The sequence below is a fragment of the Meles meles genome, chromosome 4 (assembly GCF_922984935.1).
Source record: "Meles meles chromosome 4, mMelMel3.1 paternal haplotype, whole genome shotgun sequence".
Lineage (NCBI taxonomy): Eukaryota > Metazoa > Chordata > Mammalia > Carnivora > Mustelidae > Meles > Meles meles.
The window spans coordinates 141,961,306-141,984,689 of record NC_060069.1 but is presented as its reverse complement, the minus strand read 5'-3'; the positions used below and the strand labels follow the sequence as shown (position 1 = coordinate 141,984,689).

Below are 23,384 nucleotides of genomic sequence, written 5' to 3'. Positions count from 1 at the left end.
TCTAACTTGCTAAATTTTTTTCTCAACATATACTTGCATTAGCAACCATTGATGCCCCTGAGGTGAATTCATTTGTATTATGGTATTTGTTAAAAATGGTTGAAGAATAAATGAAACAAGATGGGATTGGGAGGGAGACAAACCATAAATGACTCTTAATCTCACAAAACAAACTGGGGGTTGCTGGGGGGAGGTGGGATTGGGAGAGGGGGAGGGGGCTATGGACATTGGGGAGGGGAGGCGAACCATAAGAGACTATGGACTCTGAAAAACAACCTGAGGGTTTTGAAGGGTCAGGGGTGGGAGGTTGGGGGAACAGGTGGTGGGTGATGGGGAGGGCACGTTTTGCATGGAGCACTGGGTGTTGTGCAAAAAGAATGAATACTGTTACGCTGAAAAAAAAATAAATAAATAGAAAACATAAACTAAAAAAAAAAAAAAAAAAAAAAAAAAAAAAAATGGTTGATGGATGCTTTTAACATGTCTTTTTTTTTTTTTTTTAATTTCTTTTCCTCCTGGCAAAATACATTGTTCCAGACTTATCTCGTACTTTCTTTGTCCCACTCCTAGAATCAGCCATTTTTACAAGAAACCCTAGTTACTTGTAGTATTTAGAAACCAAAATGTGGCTGCCAGCCATGTTTGATCTTTGCTGCTGAGGTGCTGGAGATCTTAAGTCCTCTCTGTGGATACAGCTGGCTGAGAAATTGTTTTCTTTTCTTTCTTTCTTTCTTTTTAATTTCAAGTTTTTATTTAAATTTTAGTTAGTTACTACATACAGTAAAATTGGTTTCAGGTGTAGAATTGGTAAAATTAGTTTCAGGTGTAGAATTTAGTGATTCATCATTTACATATATAGAAACTGCTTTCTAAGTAAGATTCTTGACAAAAAGAAGTTCCTTGTGGAAATGACTGAACACACACACACACACACACACACACACACACACCCTTTTACTTCTTTTCACCTTTCTGTATCTACCTACATACATTAAAACCAGACTTCACACCAGTAACTCCAATACCCAACCATTACCCCAGGGTCATTCTAGTTTTTGTATTTCTATATAATTGCTGATGTTGCCCATGTGCTTGCAGACATGAATCACCCATCATTCACCCTACCACTTTACTTGGACCCCCCCTTACACTGATTAGTTTCCAACATTCCTCTCTGGGTTGCTGTTTCTATCTTGCCACATGCAAATTCTTCTTACCTGCCCAGACTCTAATACCCCACACTAGACCACTGACCCCCGCTTTAGTCTATTAACTCTGCTAAGGATCTGATCCCCTATGATAGGCTGCAGCACCCCTATCTGCATACAGAGTCTATTGTGCTCAGATATAAGACTTAATTATAAAGGAGGTAAAAAAGGAAGGAAAAGAAAAAAAAAAAAAAAGACTTTGAAGCAAAGGAAGTTAAAGATTTTTTTTCCCTATTGCTTTCTCAGAATATATTACACATAATTCTATGTGTAGTTGTTGCTGTTTTAATTCATTGCCCTTTTAAATCAAAGTAATCTGTTACAGTATAAAATAACACATGCCAAATGATCTGGGCCTTTTACAAGGTCAGATAGGCCAATGAGATACTGAGCTGTGATACTGACATCTATTTTGAAATGTTTAAATTTCTACATAACATTTCTCTTACATTTTATTTAAAATCACATTGCACTTTCATTGTTCAAATTCTTCAGGAAAGACTAAATTGTTTTTTTTTTAAAGATTTTATTTATTTATTTGACAGACGAGATCACAAGCAGGGAGAGAGGCAGGCAGAGAGAGAGAGGAGGAGGAAGCAGGCTCCCCGCCAAGCAGAGAGCCCGATGCGGGGCTCGATCCCAGGACCCCGGGATCATGACCCGAGCGAAAGGCAGAGGCTTTAACCCACTGAGCCACCCAGGCGCCCCAGGAAAGACTAAATTTTGTAAGCATTAGATAAAGAGGTCCCATCAAAGGAATAATGTTTATTACTGCTGATGTTTAAATATATGTTTCCCATCTAAGGCTCAGGGTCTAATTTATTTTTATATCTCTGTTACAATTTCAGTCGAATCTATCTCTTTCTGAAACAAATTTTAGGTATGTTTTTTTTTTTAATATACTAATAATATTTTTTTTTTTCAGCGTAACAGTATTCATTCTTTTTGCCACAAAATTTGAAACACTATGAAAGATGCAGTATTCAAGAAATATTTCCAATAACATTTTAGCTCTTAGCTTGAGGGAACATTTTCTTTCTTTTTTTTTTTTTTATGGTTAGGCTGAGGGAAACTCATTAAGTTAGTATCTTCATTAGGCGGATAGGTATCAAGTATATTTTTCAGTGAAAAATGTCACAGTAAGAAATGTCAGCTATGTGGGCACATGGATGGTTCAGGTTCAGTCCACTGGGTGTCTGCCTTCAACTTGGGTCATGACCTCGGGATCCTGGAATCCAGCCCCGCATCTAGGAGCCTGCTTCTCCCTCTGCCCTTACCCTCTGCTTGTGCTCTCTCTTTCTCTAATAAATAAATGAAATATTAAAAAAAAACTGTAAGATATAAAGGTATACAGACATTAAATACTTCCTGAGAATTTAATAAGATATCAAAATCTCATGAATATAATGTTCTATTTTTCATATTTTTCTAGAATTATAAGTACTTGAAAAATTTTTAAATCTGGTCATTAACATGTTTACCTATACAAACCTATATCATTTGTAAGAAAGCAATGTAAAATTGTATATCAGTATTAATATAACTGTATATACATATACTGATCACATATTTGGTTATTATCTATAAAAAAGTTTTATAATTAGAAGAAAATCTACCTAATCTCCCAAGGCTTGGAATTAATGTAAATAGTGAATGCTTCTGACCAGTAAAGATCATGCTCACTTCAATTTATTATCAGTGATTTTTTATATGATTTAGCACATTTCATTTTCCTAGAATTTAATTGCTTGTGTAATGGTTTATTCATATTCCTAAATGTGGATAGTCTACGTCCTATGATTTTCATTGAGATTAATTTTCTTTTCTTTTTTTCTTAAATTTTACTTATTTGAGAGAGAGAGACACAGAGAGACATAGCTAGAGAGAGCATTACTGGGGAGGATAGGGAAAAGCAGGCTCCCCACTGAGGAAGGAGCCAGATGCAGGGCTCATCCCAGGACCCTGGGATCATGACCTGAGCCAAAGGCAGTGGCTTAACAGACTGAGACACCCAGGTACCCCTGAGATTAATTTTCTAAAGACTTCATGGTAGGTGATATATAGTTGTTATTTCCTTTCTTCCTTAATTCCTTCCTCCCTCCTTTTCTCCCTAAATTCCCTCTTATCTCAATATTTTCCTTCCCCCTTTCTTCCCTTAAGTCCTTTCACACAACCCTTTCTCTCCCTTCTCTAGTGTAGCAAAACCTGAATTGGAGAGAAGGAGATTTCAGTTACATAATAATTTGAGTATTATTAGCTTGGTAAACTTTTAAATTTCCCTTTTGGTCTTTCTAACTAATGGCATGACTTTACATATCAACAGAAGTAAATATATTTCTTAATATAAAATTATAGTTATATACTAGAACTCTACTTAGAAAACATTCTAAAATATTTTTGTGGAAACTACTTATTCTATTAAAACATAACAATCCAAAAAAATAACATTACAATAATTTTCTGATATTTCTCTATGTAGTTCTAAAAGGCAAAAAATCATGTTTTTGTATCTTCTGAGCTATGCGAAATATACTATGATGTATACTTTCAGACTTCCAGTCGGTCTTGTAAAAACATAATGCAAATTCTAGAAATAAATATGTGTGTTATATATAACCTATTTATATAACTAAAAAATAACAATTTCTAGTTAAAATGAATTGTGTCTACATGTTATTGTTTTGATATCTTTAAGCTTTTGGGGAAGAACTAGAATGTTTTCATATATAAAATGAAACACTTTTCAGTGAAAGTTATATAACTCTAAATTTTCTATTTGCCTTAAAAATAAGCTATTCTTTGTACTTTCAAGTTTAGGATTTTAAAATAGGTGAATTTTAGTTTATTTTCTCTCAAGATGTTTTTTTTAAATTTTTTGATAGGATTCTTACTCAACATAAAATATAATTTGTTTTCTTAAGACATACCTTTTTTACTTCTTTTGTAGATGGCTCACTTGTAAAGTTGGGTGATCAGAAACATGGTTTAAAATCAATCTTGTTAGTAAATATTCTAAGCCCTCACTATCTGTCAGATGCAACTGTTCTAAATTTTTAAGCACTGGTTCATTCTTCCTAATAATAACCTATATCATGACTTATAAATTTTTCTATATTTGCATATAGAAATACTTTATGAGATCTCAGAAATTATTGTGCTATACTTACCAGCCAAAGCAAGAATATATTCTTGAAATCTTGTTCCTATACGGTTAGTGGCTGTGCAATTATATCGTCCAAAGTCATTGTCAGATGTAGGTGCTATCTAAAATAATCATAATAATAGAGGTTTAACAATTTTAAAACAAAATCATGGCAGTTTTAAAATAGATTCCAGTATGCCCACCATCTTCACACTTGTTCAATTATTCACAACTCCTTGCCATAACTCTTTTTCTCTCTGTCAAGTAAGCATCACACCCTTTTAAGATGTAATGCATGGACCTATATTTTCACAGGACTAGGTGAAATATAGTTTAACTATTAATTTATTTGGTAGACAAATGCCATCATCTTATTATATCTATTGAATAGAAAAAGTCATTAGATATTTGTGTATGGAAAGCTCAGAAAGTGGCTCACAGTTTGAAAAATATGTATTCTGCAATTGCCGCAGACATGAACTTGAAAACAGGACACTGTACCAAAAGCATGGTTAATTAACCCTTTGTTTTCTCTTTTAGACTAAAGTCAGCAGATTTAAAGTTCATGAAAGGCTGGAAATATATCAGATTTTTCCCCCCTCTCATGATTGTATTGAATATAAAATATTAATGAAGGATGAGGACTTATCCTAAGAAAGAAAGAAAGAAAGAAAGAAAGAAAGAAAGAAAGAAAGAAAGAAAAAGGAAGGAAGGAAGGAAGGAAGGAAGGAAGAAAAAGAATCTTTCCAGGTATGTATTTTGCTAGAAAATGTTGCCCTTGGGTAGCAATCCCTGTAGACAGGCACATTATCTTGATGGCTAATAATAGTATCTTGCCTCCATTTCTGTTCAATTCCTATCATTCTCTTTGAGTTTAGGTGAAAAATAGCTGACCTCAGTCCTTACACATTTGAAATCCGTAATTAAGTTAACCTTCCAGGAATCTATTGCTGAACATTGGGGCCAACCCTGTAATTCTAATGTACCGAAATTCTGAAGTATCAATTCAGAAAAGAGATTTGATGATAGTAATAGATATAACTTTCAATCCCAGTAAGTATTATTAAGAGAGAATATGCTTACAACAAGAGTTGCTGTTAATTTCAACTCTATCCCAAAAGGGGGGGGGGATGATTTTGTGCTAATGGAAGGCTCAACTAAAAGTGCAATTTTGAGGTCCATTGAAGATGATAATTCAGAAAAAGTACAAAAAAGCTGTGCCATTCATTCCCTGGTTAGCTGTCTATCTAGGAATAGATCATAAGTTTAAGGACTAGAGACTTTAACCGTTCTTTTGTAAGTACTCCTGAGTGATTAAAACATTCATTTTTCTTACATTCAGCTTTTAATAATCCAAGCTAACTTGACTTGGCCATAATTTCACTAGTGAGAAAGGAATCTGCCCCCAACATTTCTACATTTTGCAGCCATAGGAGAGTTATTTGTACAGTCCATAGGGAACAATGTGCACTGAATTAATAAAATACAGACAGGATGGCCATGACAAAGAATCAAGACTATTGTGCAGCCCCTCAATATTAAGCAAGTATTTTAAATAGCCAGTTTCATTGGAACAACTTTTAAAAGGCTCAGTTCAGGGTTTTTTCATTTGTTGGTTTGTTTTCTGTTCCTGGAAGTTGACCTATCAAAGATAAAAGTTTTACAGTTTTATCTGAAATAATTTCTTTATTATGTTGTATGATTAACAAATTCAGAAAACACCTCTAGTAGTAAAGATTATTTAAAAAAAAAAAAAGCCCACAGACCTAGATATAACCTGGCAAATCATGATCCCTGCTGCATAGTTGATGTGTCCTAGGAAAGCAATGTGAATGCAACATTCAATAGTGACTTTACGACTAAGCCCAGTTCAATGAAATGATAGGTAATTTTATCAAAAAATAAAATATTATACAGCAAAGATATGTTATAAAGCATTAATTTAAATATTAAAATATACCAATTATTGCTGATATTTATCCCGGAACTGCTAGGAACACCTACATATGACTCCACTTTTTCACATTTTAATAATAGGTAAAATAATTCAAGATTACTTAAGATGGTGGGCTTTAATAGTACATAATATATTGATCAACAAATATAATTTTGAACATCAAAATACGAGCTAGGAGTACAATGCTAATAAAGGAGTTCTTTAGTTGTTTTCCTAAACTTTCATAAACTTCCTCTTTCTGTGTGTTCCATAGTGAGAAAATCATGTTTAATAGTTAACCTTTTACTTAAGATAAAGAACAACAACACAGATGATCAAAAGCACAATATTATTCCAATCAACCTATTAGAAAGTTCCTATATCAATGTTTGCCCATATATTAAAATGTTGGCTTATTACCTTATTACCTTAAGAATTGCTCAGAAAAAAAAAAAAAGGTTGACTTTTACAGATTATTTTAGCAACAATCCAAAGGATTCATGGAATATTCTGGTATGTTTTAAAATTCATAAATTTAAAAGACTGAATTACATATTTGCTCAATGAAAAAGGAAAAACTTTAAAAATCAATTCAAGAAATCTGGTCTTGACCAATTTGTTATCAACTGCACACTTTACTTTTGTATATTGGATTATATGTTCTTAAGAATTAGCAATTATGTGACTATTATAATAGTTCCTAAGCAAAAAAATAATAATGTACTATCCAAAGCAAATATGCATGCTATTAATTTAAAATCTGTATGCTTATCATTACTTTTTTTGGTAGTTATTGCCATTTTGTTTTATTTTAAGTTGTATTATTTATTTATTTATTTATTTATTAGTTATTTATTCATTAGTTATTTATTCAGTCTTTTAATCTAATTTAAAAAAATAGTATACACATAAAAAGTGTATGTTCAAGGTAAATGCTTTTTTTTAATTTATTTTTTTGACAAATTTGACAAATTTTTTGACAAATTTGACAAATATTTATTTGTCAAAAAGAAAGAGAGCACAGGCGGGGGAGTGGCAAGCAAGAGGGAGAAGCAGGCTCCCTGCTGAGCAAGAAGCCAGATGTGGGACTCAATCCCAGGACCCTGGGTTCACGACCCTAGCCAAAGGCAGCTGACCAACCAACTGAGTCACCTAAGCATCCCAAGGTCAATACTTTTTGACCAATAAATCGTGTGGTAAAAACAAAAACTGCTTAGTTTTTACTTTGAGGTGGAGAGGAATGCCATTTAGGCAGAAGATTAAATAAAGTGAGAGCTTTATATGAATAAAATATTTAAATATAAAATGTTTAAAATATTTAAATGTCAGATTTATAACACATTGCTTAATACTGACTACAGGGAATTACGAGCTATCCCAGAAACTGAAAAGTGATAAAATGAACAAAGCAGAAATTACAGATTAGTCATTTAAACATAATGACTCTTAATCTCACAAAACAAACTGGGGGTTGCTGGGGGGAGGTGGGATTGGGAGAGGGGGAGCGGGCTATGGACATTGGGGAGGGGAGGCGAACCATAAGAGACTATGGACTCTGAAAAACAACCTGAGGGTTTTGAAGGGTCAGGGGTGGGAGGTTGGGGGAACAGGTGGTGGTTCTTTAAAAAAAAAAAAAAAAAAAAGTAAACATAAATGAACTTAAATCTACCTGTTATGGAATAAATTGTGTCACCCGCACAAAATAAATATGTTGAAACCCTAACTTCTAATGTTATTTGGAGATAGGGTCTTTAAGGAAGTAACTGAGATTAAATGAGGTCATAAATATGGGCCCTGATGTCCTTATAGGAAGACAAGACACCACAGTTCTCTCATTATGTGCATGGTTAGAGGGCATACCTGCAACCCAAGGGCAGAAATTTCACCAAAACCCAACCTTCTGGCACCTTGATCCTGGACTTCTAGCCTACAGAAATATGTGGGGGGAAGGAGGTTACTTTATTCAAGCTACCTGGTCTGTGGTATTCATTATGGCAGCCTGAACAAAGTACCCCAAACTGAAGTTAAACCTCACCTCACTTTTTAACTAGTTAAAAACCTAAATTTTATGTTAAATCTAACCAAGTTTCTTTGTGAAATTGACCTCTATGTCAAGTCGCCAATAGTTTTTCTAATAAAGTTACAAAATAACCGAATTAAATTCAAACAAATTTAGATGCCACCCATCCCAAGGTGTTTAAATCCTTTGGAATGGGTGGTGTGCACAGATTATTTGCCTTACTAATATTTTATAGTATATGTATTTGTTGGGCATGTAAGTGATAGTCAAAGCCTTTCTGCCCTAGGCCTAGAAAATCGATATAAAACAATAGTTCCTTTTAGAGTCCTACCCTCTTATCTTTTTGGCTATATTAATAAATAAATAAAATAAAATACAAAATTAAAAAGAAAGAAACAGATAAAGACAATCATTTAATGAACAAAGAGTTAGTTATCCAAATATTTGGGGAAGTGATGGCTAAATCCTTCTGTCAACCAAATTTTTCATGAAGTCCAATTACCAGGTAGAAAAGTAAATATGGCACCAATGAGAACACATTTAAGTTAATACATTGAGTGTCAAATGTTATTTTAAAACATGAATTTTTAAAATGAATGTAAATTGAATTACCGTGAAAAACATAGCATCTTTTTAGCTAAATAAGGTTATTTGAGAGAGTTTCTCAATTGTACTGAAAACATGAGGAATTGGAAGGGTTCATGACTGTGATCATAGACACAAAAAATTTGGGAATTGATACACACACACATAATCTCCAATTAATAAATAAAAGGTATTGTATTCAAACAGAATTTAAAGGCCAGGAACTTGGCAGTATAAAGACAATTATCTATAATCTTAATTTAAAATATAAAATGAAGTGAGGCATTGAACAAGTAAATCTGGTTTATTTAGAAACTTGTAAATATGCACCCACCAAAAAGTTATGTATGAGTCTTAGATGGAGGGCATAATCTCAGAATCAATAACTAGTATCAGCAACACTTTTGGCCCTTAATAACTGATGAATTACTCATTCCCTCGCCCTATTTTTTCCTAATATAACTGACTTTTTTCCAAAAAAAAAATTATGAAAAATAATGGCTTTTACCATAGACTCTTTTCTATACAAGAGTGAAATATTATTAATCATTAATGGTCCATGATCTAAATGCACAAAATTTCCTTTTTAAGTAAATACACATGAAAGAGACAATAAAATTTGTATGTTTATATATATTTTATGTAATATAAATGTATATTATATAATTGTATTTATATCAACATTTTATATACATTCTAAAATAGTGGGTGACTGTTAAAATAATACAACTTATTCATATGTACATGAAAACTTACCTCTAATATCATCTTTCTCCCTGCACTGTATGTCTTTAAATTAGTGATGTTTTTAGCTGGCAGGACTAATTTCTCTTTTCTCCAATGGACTGATGCTGGTGGATTAGATTTCACATCACAGCTTATATTGATCGGGTTTCCTTCCCAAGAGTAATAAATTGTTTGGTTTGATATAAACTTGGGAGCATCTGTAAAGCAAAACAATATAACATTTATAGACCTCTAAGATAAATAATCACTTGATTAGTATGAACAACAGTAATTACTGCTTGAATGCAAAAAGAAGCCACAGAAATTCTAATGTCATATATTTAATACATAACAGGAAAACTCATGAAAATATGTTATTTGACTGTTTTATCAAATAATTTTAATTAATATACAAATATATTAATTTCACATCATAATATTAAAAGTTGGCCAATTATTAAAGCATGAAAGAGTAATGCTCAGAGTTAATTTTGCTTTTGATAATCTGACAAAAATTATCTACTCAGTTAATTAATAGGTATCTACATATTTGAACTCTGTTTCTGGAACAAACCTCTAATTATAAAGTGTGAGTTTAGCATAACAAAATCGGCGGTCTTCGGTCATTTTTAAATCTTGTCTTACTCATATAATTTCTTCTATGAGATATTTTTAAACAGATATAAAATCTAAGTTGAAATGTCAATATCACAATTAAGAAACAAGTTTTTCCTCAAATACCATTTCCAGTTTTAATTAAACCAGAGATGATTTTTTTTAAATCCACAAAGTTGACTTGAAGATTAATCAGCTCCTATGAAGCTCTGCCAATTCTCCATAGCCTACCTCAGACCTCTATAAAAACAGTTAAGAGAACCAGACAATAGTATTATATTATTTTATTGAAATAACCTAACTGTGAAGACACACAAACATGATTTTTAGTCTTGCTCCATTCTAGAATGATGATGTAGCATAAATGTCAATCAACCATAGCCTCTGAGTCTCAGCAGTTAACAACATAATTATTTCAAAGAATTCATCTTTAAAATTTTTAAATAAAAGCAAAGTCCTATATTAAGTGGTAGCTAAAATGTTGCTGATATTTATATTATTATTGTCACTAATGTTAACTACTTAAAACTTAATATCACCTCATAGAATATCAACTTCAGTAATATAACTTAAATGTTTTGTTTTACTAACCCCAAGTACTTAAAAATGAGCTACACCAATTTTGTTGTATATGATTTTATAGAAGATACATAAGAATTATAATCTGCAGTACAAATGCACAAGTAATCGAAAAATTCTTATCCTATATTTGTTTTAGTGTATGTTTATAATGTCAATCTCACACGGAGGTTTGAAATACTAATTGACTGTTTTCTATCTAAGACAGTGAGATTATGCATTGAGTTCTGTCTTATCTTTCCAATAACCTTGTGAGGAAGGAATTATCCTGTAGCAAGCATGAAGGATCTGGAGTAAGAGCTGTCAAGTTTAGTCCCGCACTACATTGTAGGTCTAAGATATGAATTATTGTGATTTTAACCAAAGACCATTCATTATATATCCATTCAACCCAGCAACAAAATTATATCATTCAGTGCTAGAAACATTTTGGTGATGTGGATCCTATCATACATTATTGAAGGGAATAGAATTTGAACAATTCCTCGGAAAGAAAAAGAACCTTAAAAAGTTTTATAATTTTGCTTCTACAATCCAGTCATAGATCTCTCTCCAGAGAAAATAAGTAGAAATATTAGAAGTTTATACAAAAGGCTCTTAATGCATTGCTACCTTAACAAAAACTCAAAAGAACTTAACGTCCCATGAAAGAGAATTGTCTAAATAAGTAATAACACATGTTGGCACTCAGGTGTGCTAAACATTAAACAGACATATCTGCCTATGGTTTTCCCTCCACTTGCAATGTGCCTGTCCTTCCCCTCTGGCTGCCTTCAAAACTAGGCTCCACACTTCCTAAACACAGCCTTTCCACGACCTTCAGTTGTGGCTGAGCTTCTGTACTTTGTGCTCCCACAGAGTCTGTGTTTTCCCCCAGCATGGTAATAGGCAGTGGAAGGATCCACCACATGATCTGACTCTTAGGGGTTAAGATATGTCTTGGTCACAATTACATACCTGATAGCTTACATTGTGTGTGATGTTTATGTGATTCTTAAAAACTGTACATTGAATTTACATGAAATTTAGCAGTCAATGAATTTTCAATTCAACAGTTTGGTTAAGTTGAACAGAAGGTATTTTCAAGGATAAAAGAAAAAAAAATTTTTTCCCAAAGCCTGGGAAGATTAAGTGAAAAGTCTAAAGACGTGTAACTAATTAGGGGTGTAACTGTAAGAGAAACCAAACTTCCTGATATTCAGAGTCAAAAGCTAAGGTTATATCTATATCTCTAGCTCTATCTATAAAACATTTTATTACTCTTAATAAATATGAAATATAATCTCTTTAATATTCTAATATTCTAAGGAAAGGTTTATGGATAATTTATTTGCATATAAATATAGCCAATATGAAAATCATACATGCTAATGGAACTATTAATAGCTGACTCACAGTGTACTCTGCCCATGATGTAGCATCTGCATGAATATGTGTTATAGTATTATAATTTAACCATAAACTTAGGGCAAGATTTGATTTTTCTACAAAAGCAAGCAATTGCTGCTAATTGTTTGCCTGATGATCTCAGTAGGAATTTAATTTGGAATCACTGATGTTGAATGCAAACTTGCTTACAGGCAATGCATGCTATACTGAAAGCCACATTAAAAAAATGTATTTGTGGAGCGAGGCAAGAAAGTATCGATAACTTCAATCTACAATAATACATAAAGTAAATTCCTCTACATTATATGCTTTGTAGATACCCTATCAATAGCAACGCAGCAGTGTTCACTGGCACAAGACTGGCATGTGAATAAAATCCAACAAATAGTGTTGGGTCACTGGCTGAAGAAGGATATGACTCTGGCACGGGCAACATGTGAAAACTTCAGGCTAAAAACCAGTAGCCATATTTCATGTTGATAAATCAAAAAATAGTAATTTTCAGAGCGGTCGATCTTTTTTAAAAAGTAGGCCTTTCACATCATGAAAGGCTTCAAATATTGTGCAGAGGAAATAAACTTTGGCAGCTAACCAAACAGCAGGGGGAAGGAGAGGAGAGAAGAATATGGCATCAACAGCACATAAAGAGTGTCTCTCAAGGCACTGTATGTCCCCCAAATTCCGTTCAAGTCCAAACTAAAATATTCCACAAATTTCAATGAACAGAAATAACTCTATTGGAAGAGCATTTTTATGAGCAAAAAATAGAGGAAAAAATCAGAGCAATCTGCCTCGTGACAAGATGAAATATGTCATTTAGTGGATGGAAGAGGAGAAGTATCGTTTCAGAAAGCTTTTGGTCACAGTGAGAACCGAGGACCGTGGCAACAATGCCCTTCTTGACAAAACTTTTGTCACGCTTCCATAAGCCCTTCTATAAGGACTTGGCTTTGTCCTCAGGCCCTCTCTTGGTCTGCTTCTTCCTTTACTAAAGAATCATGCTAAGTCGATTCCATGGGAATTGTTCCGTTGATATCCGAGTATCTCTGAAATCTGATCAAGTCCTTTATTATCCTCCCTTAATGCCCATGTCCGCGGCCTGCTTTTAGCAAGAATTCTGTCAGGCTCGTTTAGCAAGAAGCACATTATAGCTGAAATGTAATAAAGTTTCTCTTAGTAATTTTCCATCCACTGACTTCTGTCATTCTGCTCATTGGCTTTAAGTCCCCACTTGTCTTTGTTATATTTGGAGTTGGGTTTAAGCTCTCTCTCCTATTCAGCAGTCTTGACCACCCCCCACTGCAATCGACTTGAATATGGCCCTCTTTACCATTTTTAAGTGTCAGCATACTTTCTCCTTGACAAAATATGATAGAGTATATCCGACACTTAACAACTGATCCACCCAGGTCGTCCAGAATTAAACAATTTTTGAAAAATCAATCACTCAATAAAGAAATTTACCCCAGTCAGACTTTCAGACAGAGAGATATAAAAGATTTATACCCGGGGCGCCTGGGTGGCTCAGTGGGTTAAGCCGCTGCCTTCGGCTCAGGTCATGATCTCAGGGTCCTGGGATCGAGTCCCGCATCGGGCTCTCTGCTCAGCTGGGAGCCTGCTTCCCTCTCTCTCTCTCTCTCTCTCTCTGCCTGCCTCTCCATCTACTTGTGATCTCTCTCTGTCAAATAAATAAATAAAATCTTTAAAAAAAAAAAAAAGATTTATACCCAACTGTGTGTGAAGTCCCCCATGCTCTCATTATGCGAGGACATCTCTGTATTTATTTATTTACCTATGAAAAAGTCAAATTTGTAATACTTTTGTGCACAGGGTCACTTCAAGTTCTGCAGAACTGGACAGATTTCATGGCACCTAATAACCGAAAAGGAACATGAGCGTCATCTGCAAATCTTGGTTCTACATACAAGAAACTGATTCTGAGATATTTGGGAAGGTGGTGGCCAAGCCAACTCATAGTCTTTTGGCTGTTTGTGATTGCATTAGGAAACCATACCACTGTGTCAGTTTTTCTATTAATAACTAAGTACATTTCAGCAAGTGGTTTCTGTAGATCATTAATAGTGAAGTTAGTGTTTGAAATGATTATACCAAGTAATCAAGGAAGTAATTTATTAGTCCTATATGCTGTATTCAAGCAATAAAGGAAACATGCAGTACAGTTTAGGAAAAATTTTGATGGAAACAGGTGCACATTTGCACACTCACTTATTTCTAGGTGATGCCAATAAAATGAGATAATTAAAATCATCATCACTTTTCCAGTTTTTCTGCTGATATAGGAGAAGCTAAGAGGTAAGAAGAAATGTACTCGGGGGTATGCCAGTTATTTTCTGCACTAAGAGTTTAATGGTTAGAATCACATTTTAGCGACATATCCTTGAATAAAAGTTACTTAGAGAAAAACGCAGGAAAGTTAACCTTAGGTACGAATTGAAAAATAACAAAACCTGGAGTAGGGAGAGTGAAGGAGGGTTGGAGGAGAGAAGTGGAAAAGAAGGAGGAAAATAAGAACAATGACAAAACAATAAAGTATATTTTGCTTTGTTGTAGAATTTACATCTTATAACTATTTCCTGATTTCATCCTGTGTTCCCTTCTGGGTACTGGAGAACAAATGCTCAAGGTCCCCCACCTACTTGAAGTTTTTGTGTTCTCTCAAGTTTATTTTATAATTTGAGGTAATTTGAAATAACACAGATATACTTTCATCAATTTCAGCATCAACACACCAAAAGCTGAAATAATAAATTATAAGTTTATTTAAAATTATAAACAAAGAGAAAAGTTAATCCATTATTTCAATATCAGAAAGTCAAAGATTGGGGTGCCTGGGTGGCTCAATGGGTTAAGTCTCTGCCTTAGGCTCAGGTCATGATCTCAGCGTCCTGGGAGCCTGCTCACCCCCTCTCCCTCTGTCTGCCTCTCTGCCTACTTGTGATCTCTCTCTCTCTTTCTCTGTCAAATAAATAAATAACATGTTAAAAAAAAAGTCAAAGATAATCCCCTAAATTCCAGTTTGAAAATGTGAATATATCTTTCACTCAGAATTAATAAGATACATTGAAGTAGTGTATAAAAGTTGTTTGGTTACTGCTTATATTTAAGATTGGCATTTCAAAGGTAATCTCAAAATTTGCAGTCTAGCCCTTTTGTGGTTAAGAAATTATGAATATGCTAACCATAGCACTTCTGCTCTTGATCCATGAGAAGTGATGTCTTGCATTAAAAGTAAAATTCCTGTTAGAGGGATAGGAGAAGAATAAATGAAACAGGATGGGATTGGGAGGGAGACAAACCATAAGTGAGTCTTAATCTCACAAAACAAACTGAGGGTTGCTGGGGGGAGGGGGGGTTGGGAGAGGGGGAGTGGGGTTATGGACATTGGGGAGGGTATGTGCTATGGTGAGTGCTGTGAAGTGTATAAACCTGGCGATTCACAGACCTGTACCCCTGGGGATAAAAATACATTATATGTTTATAAAAAATAAAAAAAAAATTAATGAAAAAAAGTAAAATTCCTCAAATAAATTGAAGACATCATTCGACATCTCAATAAAGAATAAATTTAATCCCCAAAAGAACATATTTACTAATGTTTTAAAATATAGTTGATTTTTAAACACTTTTTAAATTATATTTTTCATCTAAAAATGCATGTATTGGGTGCCTGTGTGGCTCAATTGGTTGGGCGTCTGACTCTTGATTTCAGCTCAGTTCATGATCTCAGGGTCCTGGGATCAAGCCCCAAACTGGGCTCCAAGCTCAGCAAGATTCTGTTCACGAAACTCTCTTGGGGGGCGCCTGGGCGGCTCAGTGGGTTAAGCCTCTGCCTGCGGCTCAGGTCATGATCCAGGAGTCCTGGGATGGAGACCCCATTTGGCTCTCTGCTCAGCAGGGAGTCTGCCCCCCCCCCCCCACCCCGCCACCCCTCTTCTGCCTGCCTCTCTGCCTACTAGTGATTTCTGTCAAATAAATAAATGAAATCTTAAAAAAAAAAAAAAAAAAAGAAGCTCTCTTGGGGCACCTGGGTGCCTCAGTTGGTTTAAGCAACTGCCTTCAGCTCCTGTTGTAATCCCAGAGTCCTGGGATCTTGTCCTGTATCAGGCTCCCAGCTCCATAGGGAGTCCGCTTCTCTCTCTGACCTTCTCCCCTCCCATGCTCTCTCTCTCTCTCTCTCAAATAAATAAATGAAATCTTAAAAAAAAAACTCTCTCTCCCTTTCCCTCTGTCCATCTCCCCTGCTCGCACACTCTCTCTCTCTCTCTCACTGATAAATAAATAAATCATTCAAAAAAGGGAATTTATTATGTAATTTTTACATCAGGAAAATTCATAGAAATTTCCCAAGTTGAGCTCAATATTCAACTTCCTGTTAAGATATTTATGAGGAAATCAAGTTGCTATTCCTTTTCAAAACATTAAGAGTTGAGAGTGTGTTACATGGCTTCCATCATTATAATTCTTAACATGTGCTATGCAATTGTCATTTTGAGTATGATATCTTCATATCTGAATCTGATAAATACAATTTATAGATATTTTGTTAACGTCCAAATATATTTTTAAAAGGTTTTATTTATTTATTTGACAGACAGTGAGAGTGCACAAGCAGGGGGAGTGGCAGGCAGAGGGAGAGAGAGAAGCAGGCTCCCTGTTGAGCAAGGAGCTTGATGTGGGGCTCCATCCCAGGACCCTGGGATAATGACCTGAGCTGAAAGCAGATGCTTAACTTACTGAGCCACCCAGGCACTCCTAAATATATTTTTCTTGAGTATATGATGCCTCTAATAAAAGGATATTCTAGAATATAATGAAAAGTAAGGGAGTTTTCTTACTGAAAATATAATTCATAAGATAGAGCAAAAAATACGAAATGTAACTGCAAAATATTCTCCATATACAAAACTAACATAAATATGGGTACCTTTCTTAACAGTGAAATTCTAATTTTGATGTTTTTAGTCTCAGTGAACTTACAGACCTTTATGTGTGTGTGTGTGTGTGTGTGTGTTCTAGTGTAAACATTATACGTGCATCATTTCAGGGAAATTTCAAGCTATCTGTTTTATTTGTTGAGAGATATTATTTGGAATTAAATCATAAGTGGCCTCATTTTCATATTTTAAAAACTTAAGGTATTACACATGTGGTAATATGCTTCAGAGTTAAAAAAAAAGTATCATATTTTTTCCTTGGGTTATCAAAAGGGCAAAATTCATCTTCAATACTCAGTATTGTGATATCATGTATTGTACTAGATCCCTTAAACAGTAACTTGTACATTAACTTGTTTAAGATTCAAGTATATTCTACAATCTACTGTGAATGATTAACATTTTATTTATGGTTTAGTTGCATTTGGTTTGACATTTTAACTAATATTTAGGGTGCCTGGCCAAACAAAATACTGCAATTTTTAAATCATTGAATTGATTGCACATCTCCAGTCAAAATACCAAAATTTATGTCCACTGACACAAAGCTAACCATTAACAAGTGTGGATATAATAGTTTAGGTATAAAGGTTTCACCGACCTGCCTATTCATCAAATCATATTTTGAGCTTGTGGGGAAGTAGTAAGACGTCTAAGGCTTCTTCTTAAAGATTCCAAATGCACTGCTCTGGGAAAGATAGCTGCTGCACTAATTATGCCAAATTATTATTGTGTGTCTGTTTTATGCTACTATTAAAATGTGGGTGATTCATGTCAACAGGGAATCCGTTCTAGTGAGTCAGGCAGATGCAGAAATACGTAAGTATAATGAAGGCGATATAAGTACATTTACATGCACATAAATACAATGGAAGTGCAATGGGTAAGGTTCTTGTCTCAAAGGTATTAGCTCTGAGCCTAATTAGGACATTGCGGGGGGAGGGACTCAAAGAAAACTGCTAGAAGACCATGACCCCTTCCCTCTAACATTTTTGAGCACATAAAATATGATGAAGACAGTCCTAAATGCTTCCCATGGATTGTCACGTCAAGCCTGACTATAAGAATCTGGACACACACACACACATAGTGGCTCAACTACAGTGGAAGACAGAATTTTGCACTTGCTGTTTATAAATATATTATATCAGAAATAGTGTCAGGTCTGCCATTGGATTCGGGTTCCAACTTTGCCAGATTGCAATTATGTCACCTCGATTTTCTGTTTATTAATTTGAGCTTTGGGGTTTTTTTTTTTTGAGCTTTGGGTTTTTGATTCTGTTTTTCTTTATAGAATTAAGAGTTGAACTTGTTTCTTTAACCTCTAGGAGTTTACTAACACAGAAAACAAGAGACTTGGACAAGCTAAAAATATAGAGATAGGGTTATAATATTTACTATATATAAAGAAGCATTGGATTATATAGAGATGAAATTTGCTTTTGGCAAGAATTATAAAACCTTCAGGATAATGTTAATTATCTCATATTTATAAAAGTCTCTGGGAGTTTACACACATACATGTAATTACATACATATATATATGCATATAATGAAAATGAAGAATACTCCTTTTTATTAATATCATTTTCATGAGTTAATATCTCTAAAACTGAAGAATGCATGAGAGAAAATCATGTGAGTTCCTTGGTAGTGGAAATATCAGGAAGCACCTGATTTTCAGGCTCCTGTATCTTCTACTTATGAATAGATGATTAACAAGACTATAAACATTATTGCATAGACTGTGAGAAGGAGAATATGTTAAAAAAACTGGATGTAAAATGAACACAGACCTTAAAAATCAAAGAACTGTGTTCTCCTAGCTACTATCACAATGGAAAGATGTCTAAAGAGAAATTATTTAAATTTAATTACATGGCAGCTGAGTTAGGACATTTCAACCACACTTCTATCCATGACCTTGACTGAATCTCTAATTTAAAGTTGTCAGCATAAGAAGAAACAGCAGAGCGTGTCAGGATCTAAATTTGTCATTTCCTCAAAGTGGGGATCAGGAAAAGTATGTTCCAGGCCTACCGGGAGGCATTAAAGAAACTTTTCAGACTGCCTTCAGACTTGGTGTCAAGTTACTCTTGTTTAGTAAATGTACTTTTTTATCCTATTTTTTTGCCTTATGGCTGAGACTCCAGGCTGAACGTGCAGCCAGCGCTCATCACGGCATTCCTGACACGGCACCAAACTTTCCTCCTTGGTTATTTGCTCAATGAAAGCTTTTCACTTTCTCCTGTTGTTCCCTCTCAGGCTCTGAAGGCTTTTTTCTGAACATAGTTTATTTGTGGTTGGTACCTGTGACCTGAGTAAAGTCTTACATCTTGCTGCGTGCCCGCCTGGATTCCTGAATTCTGCTTGTTCATGAGCTGGATGAAAATGATAACAAAAGACAACACAGAGGTTCTGGGATCTGAACTATAAAAATCTTTCGCCTGAATTTCCAAAGGTTTATAAATAATAGAATCAGGCAACTCACTACACAAACTCACTGTACACTACCCATTTTGTGAATCAAATTGAAGAGCATAATAAGGTAAGATTTACAATCAATGAAAAATAAATCTGTCCCTGAAAATCATATTGACACAACACATGTTGCCCCTCTAAAACAGTATTGGGATTATAGCAAATCTGTCTTGCATACTTCCAAATAATTTCTATACTGCCATGAAATACCATCCTCTCTTCTAATCATCATACCTTCTGGTATAACATTTTCAATTTTTTTTTATTTACTGTTAGATTTTAAGAATGACAATAAATAAGATATTCTTAAACATATGACAATCATTCTTCACCAATAAATCACAGTACATAAAAATACCATTCAGTTGTCACTATAATGTCCCTGGTTGAGGCCATTATCATTACCTGGTTAACTTTAGAAGGCTGATCCTTACTGGCTTACCAGCCTTCCAGCTTCTATTTTAAGATAACATTACTATCCTGATTAATCTTTTCTATAAGATCCTTTTCACACTTCCGAAATCAAAAACTTTTATAAAGATTTATAAGGTTCCACATTAGCTGGCCCATGCCTATTTCTGTGTCTACTTTGTCTCTATTTGAGATAACTTCGATCCTGAGGCACTCACCATCCCTAACCTACTTCCCTGCTGTCCACACTTTGCACGTCTCCTCACTTTTTGATACATTTCATCTTAATGCTTTCCAGTTCCCAAATTAAAGCATAAATTCCATGAGACTGAGGACAATATTGCTTTTCTCACGGTTCTGTACAGCACCTGAATTTATATTTGACATTCAGTAGATGTTCAGTAAATAATAATTAAATAAATGAGTAAAAATCCAGGTAAGTACGGATTCTGAATATCATCACTGCATTTAATAGAGAAGGAAACGTACACCAACATGTGTTTCATTTTCCCAGTATGGCAGAATTTAGGACTATACTCCAGCATTAATTCTGTGGTAATACATTGTCTTTCATAGGTTCTTACTGCTTATTTTGTGAGGAAGCCAGCCCCTTAAATTAACCAGGAATTAACTGCACATGTTTTTTTAATATCTAAAATACCTTGACGCTTTCTCAGTCATTGAATTTTCACATTTGATTTATGCTGAGGGAAGCTACCAAGGGAATAAAAACTAATATATCCTTTGGCACATTTAGAGGATAATTCAATTAATAATTTCACAGATCCAACTCTACTGCGTGTTCACTCATAGGCAGAATCAGCTATGGCAATTAACTGGACTCAGTCCATGTACCATGGGAATTCTAGTGGCTATGTGGAATACTAAATTAGACGTGTGCTTATTGCCAATTAACCCATCATAGTGTTGGATGTGCATTTTCTGTACCAAGTTTGAACAACCAAGTTATGCATAAATTTTAGCATATTTTATGTCCTTGGAGTCATATGTGTCAAATGAAGATAACGCCTATATAGAACTTCTTAGCACACACTGGCTTTTTCTTTAATTTGATTGATATTAGTTATAGAATTATTGCTGATAAGAAAGCTTGATTATAAGTACAGTGAATATTCATTCTACTACTATTCTTCTTTTCCTTGTCTTAATATTTCTGTCTCTTAAATTATACATAAATATATAAATAAAAGCATTTTACTACATATGGTTATTTTTTCCTCTATAGCTGCTCTATATAATTGAATTTTCCATAAATCTGCAGTATTTTAAGAACTATATTATTATTACGCACAATTTTACATAGAAATTTAGGAAATAAAGCTTAAGTGGAACTCTTCTGTAAAAACTTCTGAGCTGTCAAAAGAAGAAAGATTGGTCATACAGAGATAGCAGTGTTAAAATTGTTTTATAAATAATGATAATGTTAGTTTCTTCAGAATCTGCCTTCACTGTAGTACATTCTGTAATTTATGTAATTTGTGCTTATTGATGTCAAACAATTTTGGAGTTTGTCACTACTATTAGAATTGAAAAGAAAGCCCTATCAAGTTAAAAGTACATCTTTTTAATCTAGTGATGCAATTTGATGTTTAAGTGATTAGTCTTACACGCAGTAAGTTTAATTCCGTTCATGAACTTACCAAACACTGATGACCTAAAAAATTTCAAAAACAAGCTAAAACATTTTCACTATTATATCTAAAAGTGCATGATTGTGCATCCTAGAAAGTTGCTTGTTACATGCATAAAGGAATGTCTGGATCACAATAATGGAAAACAAAAACCAGAAAACCTCAGTATTACTGCCATAATACAATAACAATAACAACAACAATAATAGCAACATTAGAAATAATAATGATTATAACAGTTAACATGGTGATTATAAACTGTCAAGCAATGTTTAAGTATGTTATGTAATGAACAAATTTAGTTGCAATTACATTAGGTAGTATCATCACTATTTTAGCTTTATATTTATTGCCTTTTAATTGAAAGGCTGAAATGTGGGAAATTATGTAAAACTCTTCTAGCTTCCTTTAAATGTCTTAAATAAAAATTGGTATCGGGGCTCCTGGGTGGCTCAGTGGGTTAAAGCCTCTGCCTTCGGTTCAGGTCATGATCCCAGGGTCCTGGGATCGAGACCTGCATTGGGGGGGGTCTCTGCTCCGCGGGGGACCTGCTTCCTCCTCTCTCTCTGCCTGCCTCGCTTCCTAGTTGTGATTTCTCTCTGTCAAATAAATAAAATATTAAAAAAATTGGTATCAAATTGTCACATATTTTCAAATAATCATACTATTTTTAAAATTTTTATTTATCTATTTATTATTTATTTTTAAGATGTATTTATTTGAGATAGAGAGTGTGCAAATGTGAACAAGTAGGGGGACAGGCAGAGGGACAGACTCTCAGGCAGACTTCCTGCTGAGTGCAGAATGCAAGGTGGGGTTGGATCTCATGACTCTGAGATCATAACCCGAACTAAAAACAGGACTCAGCAGCCCAACTGACTGAGCCATGCAGGCACCCCCAGAGTATTATTTAGTGGACTTAGATCACAATTTCTTTCTGCTTAACTATCGTTTATGTTGGTATATATTTCATATATATATATATATATATATATATATATATATATATACACACACACACACACATATATATATACATATATTTTTTTAAGATTTTATTTATTTGTCAGAGGGGAGAGAGAGAACACAAGCAGCGGGAGTGGCTGGCAGAGGGAGAAGCAGGCTCCCTGACGAGCGAGGAGCTAGATGTAGGACTTGATCCCAGGACCCTGGGATCATGACCTGAGCTGAAGGCAGACGTTTAACCCACTTAGCCACCAAGGCATCCCTGTATTTTATACATATTTTTTAAGATTGTATTTATTTACTTGACAGAAAGATCACAAGTAGGCACAGAGGCAGGCAGAGAGAGAAACAGGTGGAGAGAGCGAAACAGGCTCCCCGCTCAGCAGAGAGCCCGATGCGGGGCTCGATCCCAGGACCCTGAGTCCATGACCTGAGACAAAGGCAGAGGCTTAACCCACTGAGCCACCCAGGCACCCCTGTATTTTATATTTTTGATGTGCATTTGATTAGAACACCTTTTCATTTAAAGAGGTGATAAGCTATCATTTAAAAATTATTTTTACATAACAAAGCAACATATTTTAAGTCGTTGGAATGAAAGTAATTCAAATATGATTGGAAATGAATCATGCATGATATATTTTCAGAGCACTGCATCATAGTAAACAAAAACAAAAAAAATGTACAGCCTCTACTAAAATAGTATTGACATGGATCTC

General features: G+C 34.4%; 1 protein-coding gene across 2 annotated transcripts in view; it reads right to left on the bottom strand.

The window, feature by feature from the left end:
- Positions 1–23,384, bottom strand: part of NCAM2 (neural cell adhesion molecule 2) — a 532,557-nt gene that overhangs the window by 106,305 nt on the left and 402,868 nt on the right. For both annotated transcript variants that reach the window (XM_046003053.1, XM_046003054.1), the window contains exons 10-11: positions 9,648–9,835; positions 4,376–4,472 (exon numbers count right to left, since the gene is read on the bottom strand). In XM_046003053.1, coding sequence (XP_045859009.1) covers positions 4,376–4,472; positions 9,648–9,835 — 285 coding nt within the window. The remainder of the gene's footprint in view (positions 1–4,375; positions 4,473–9,647; positions 9,836–23,384) is intronic.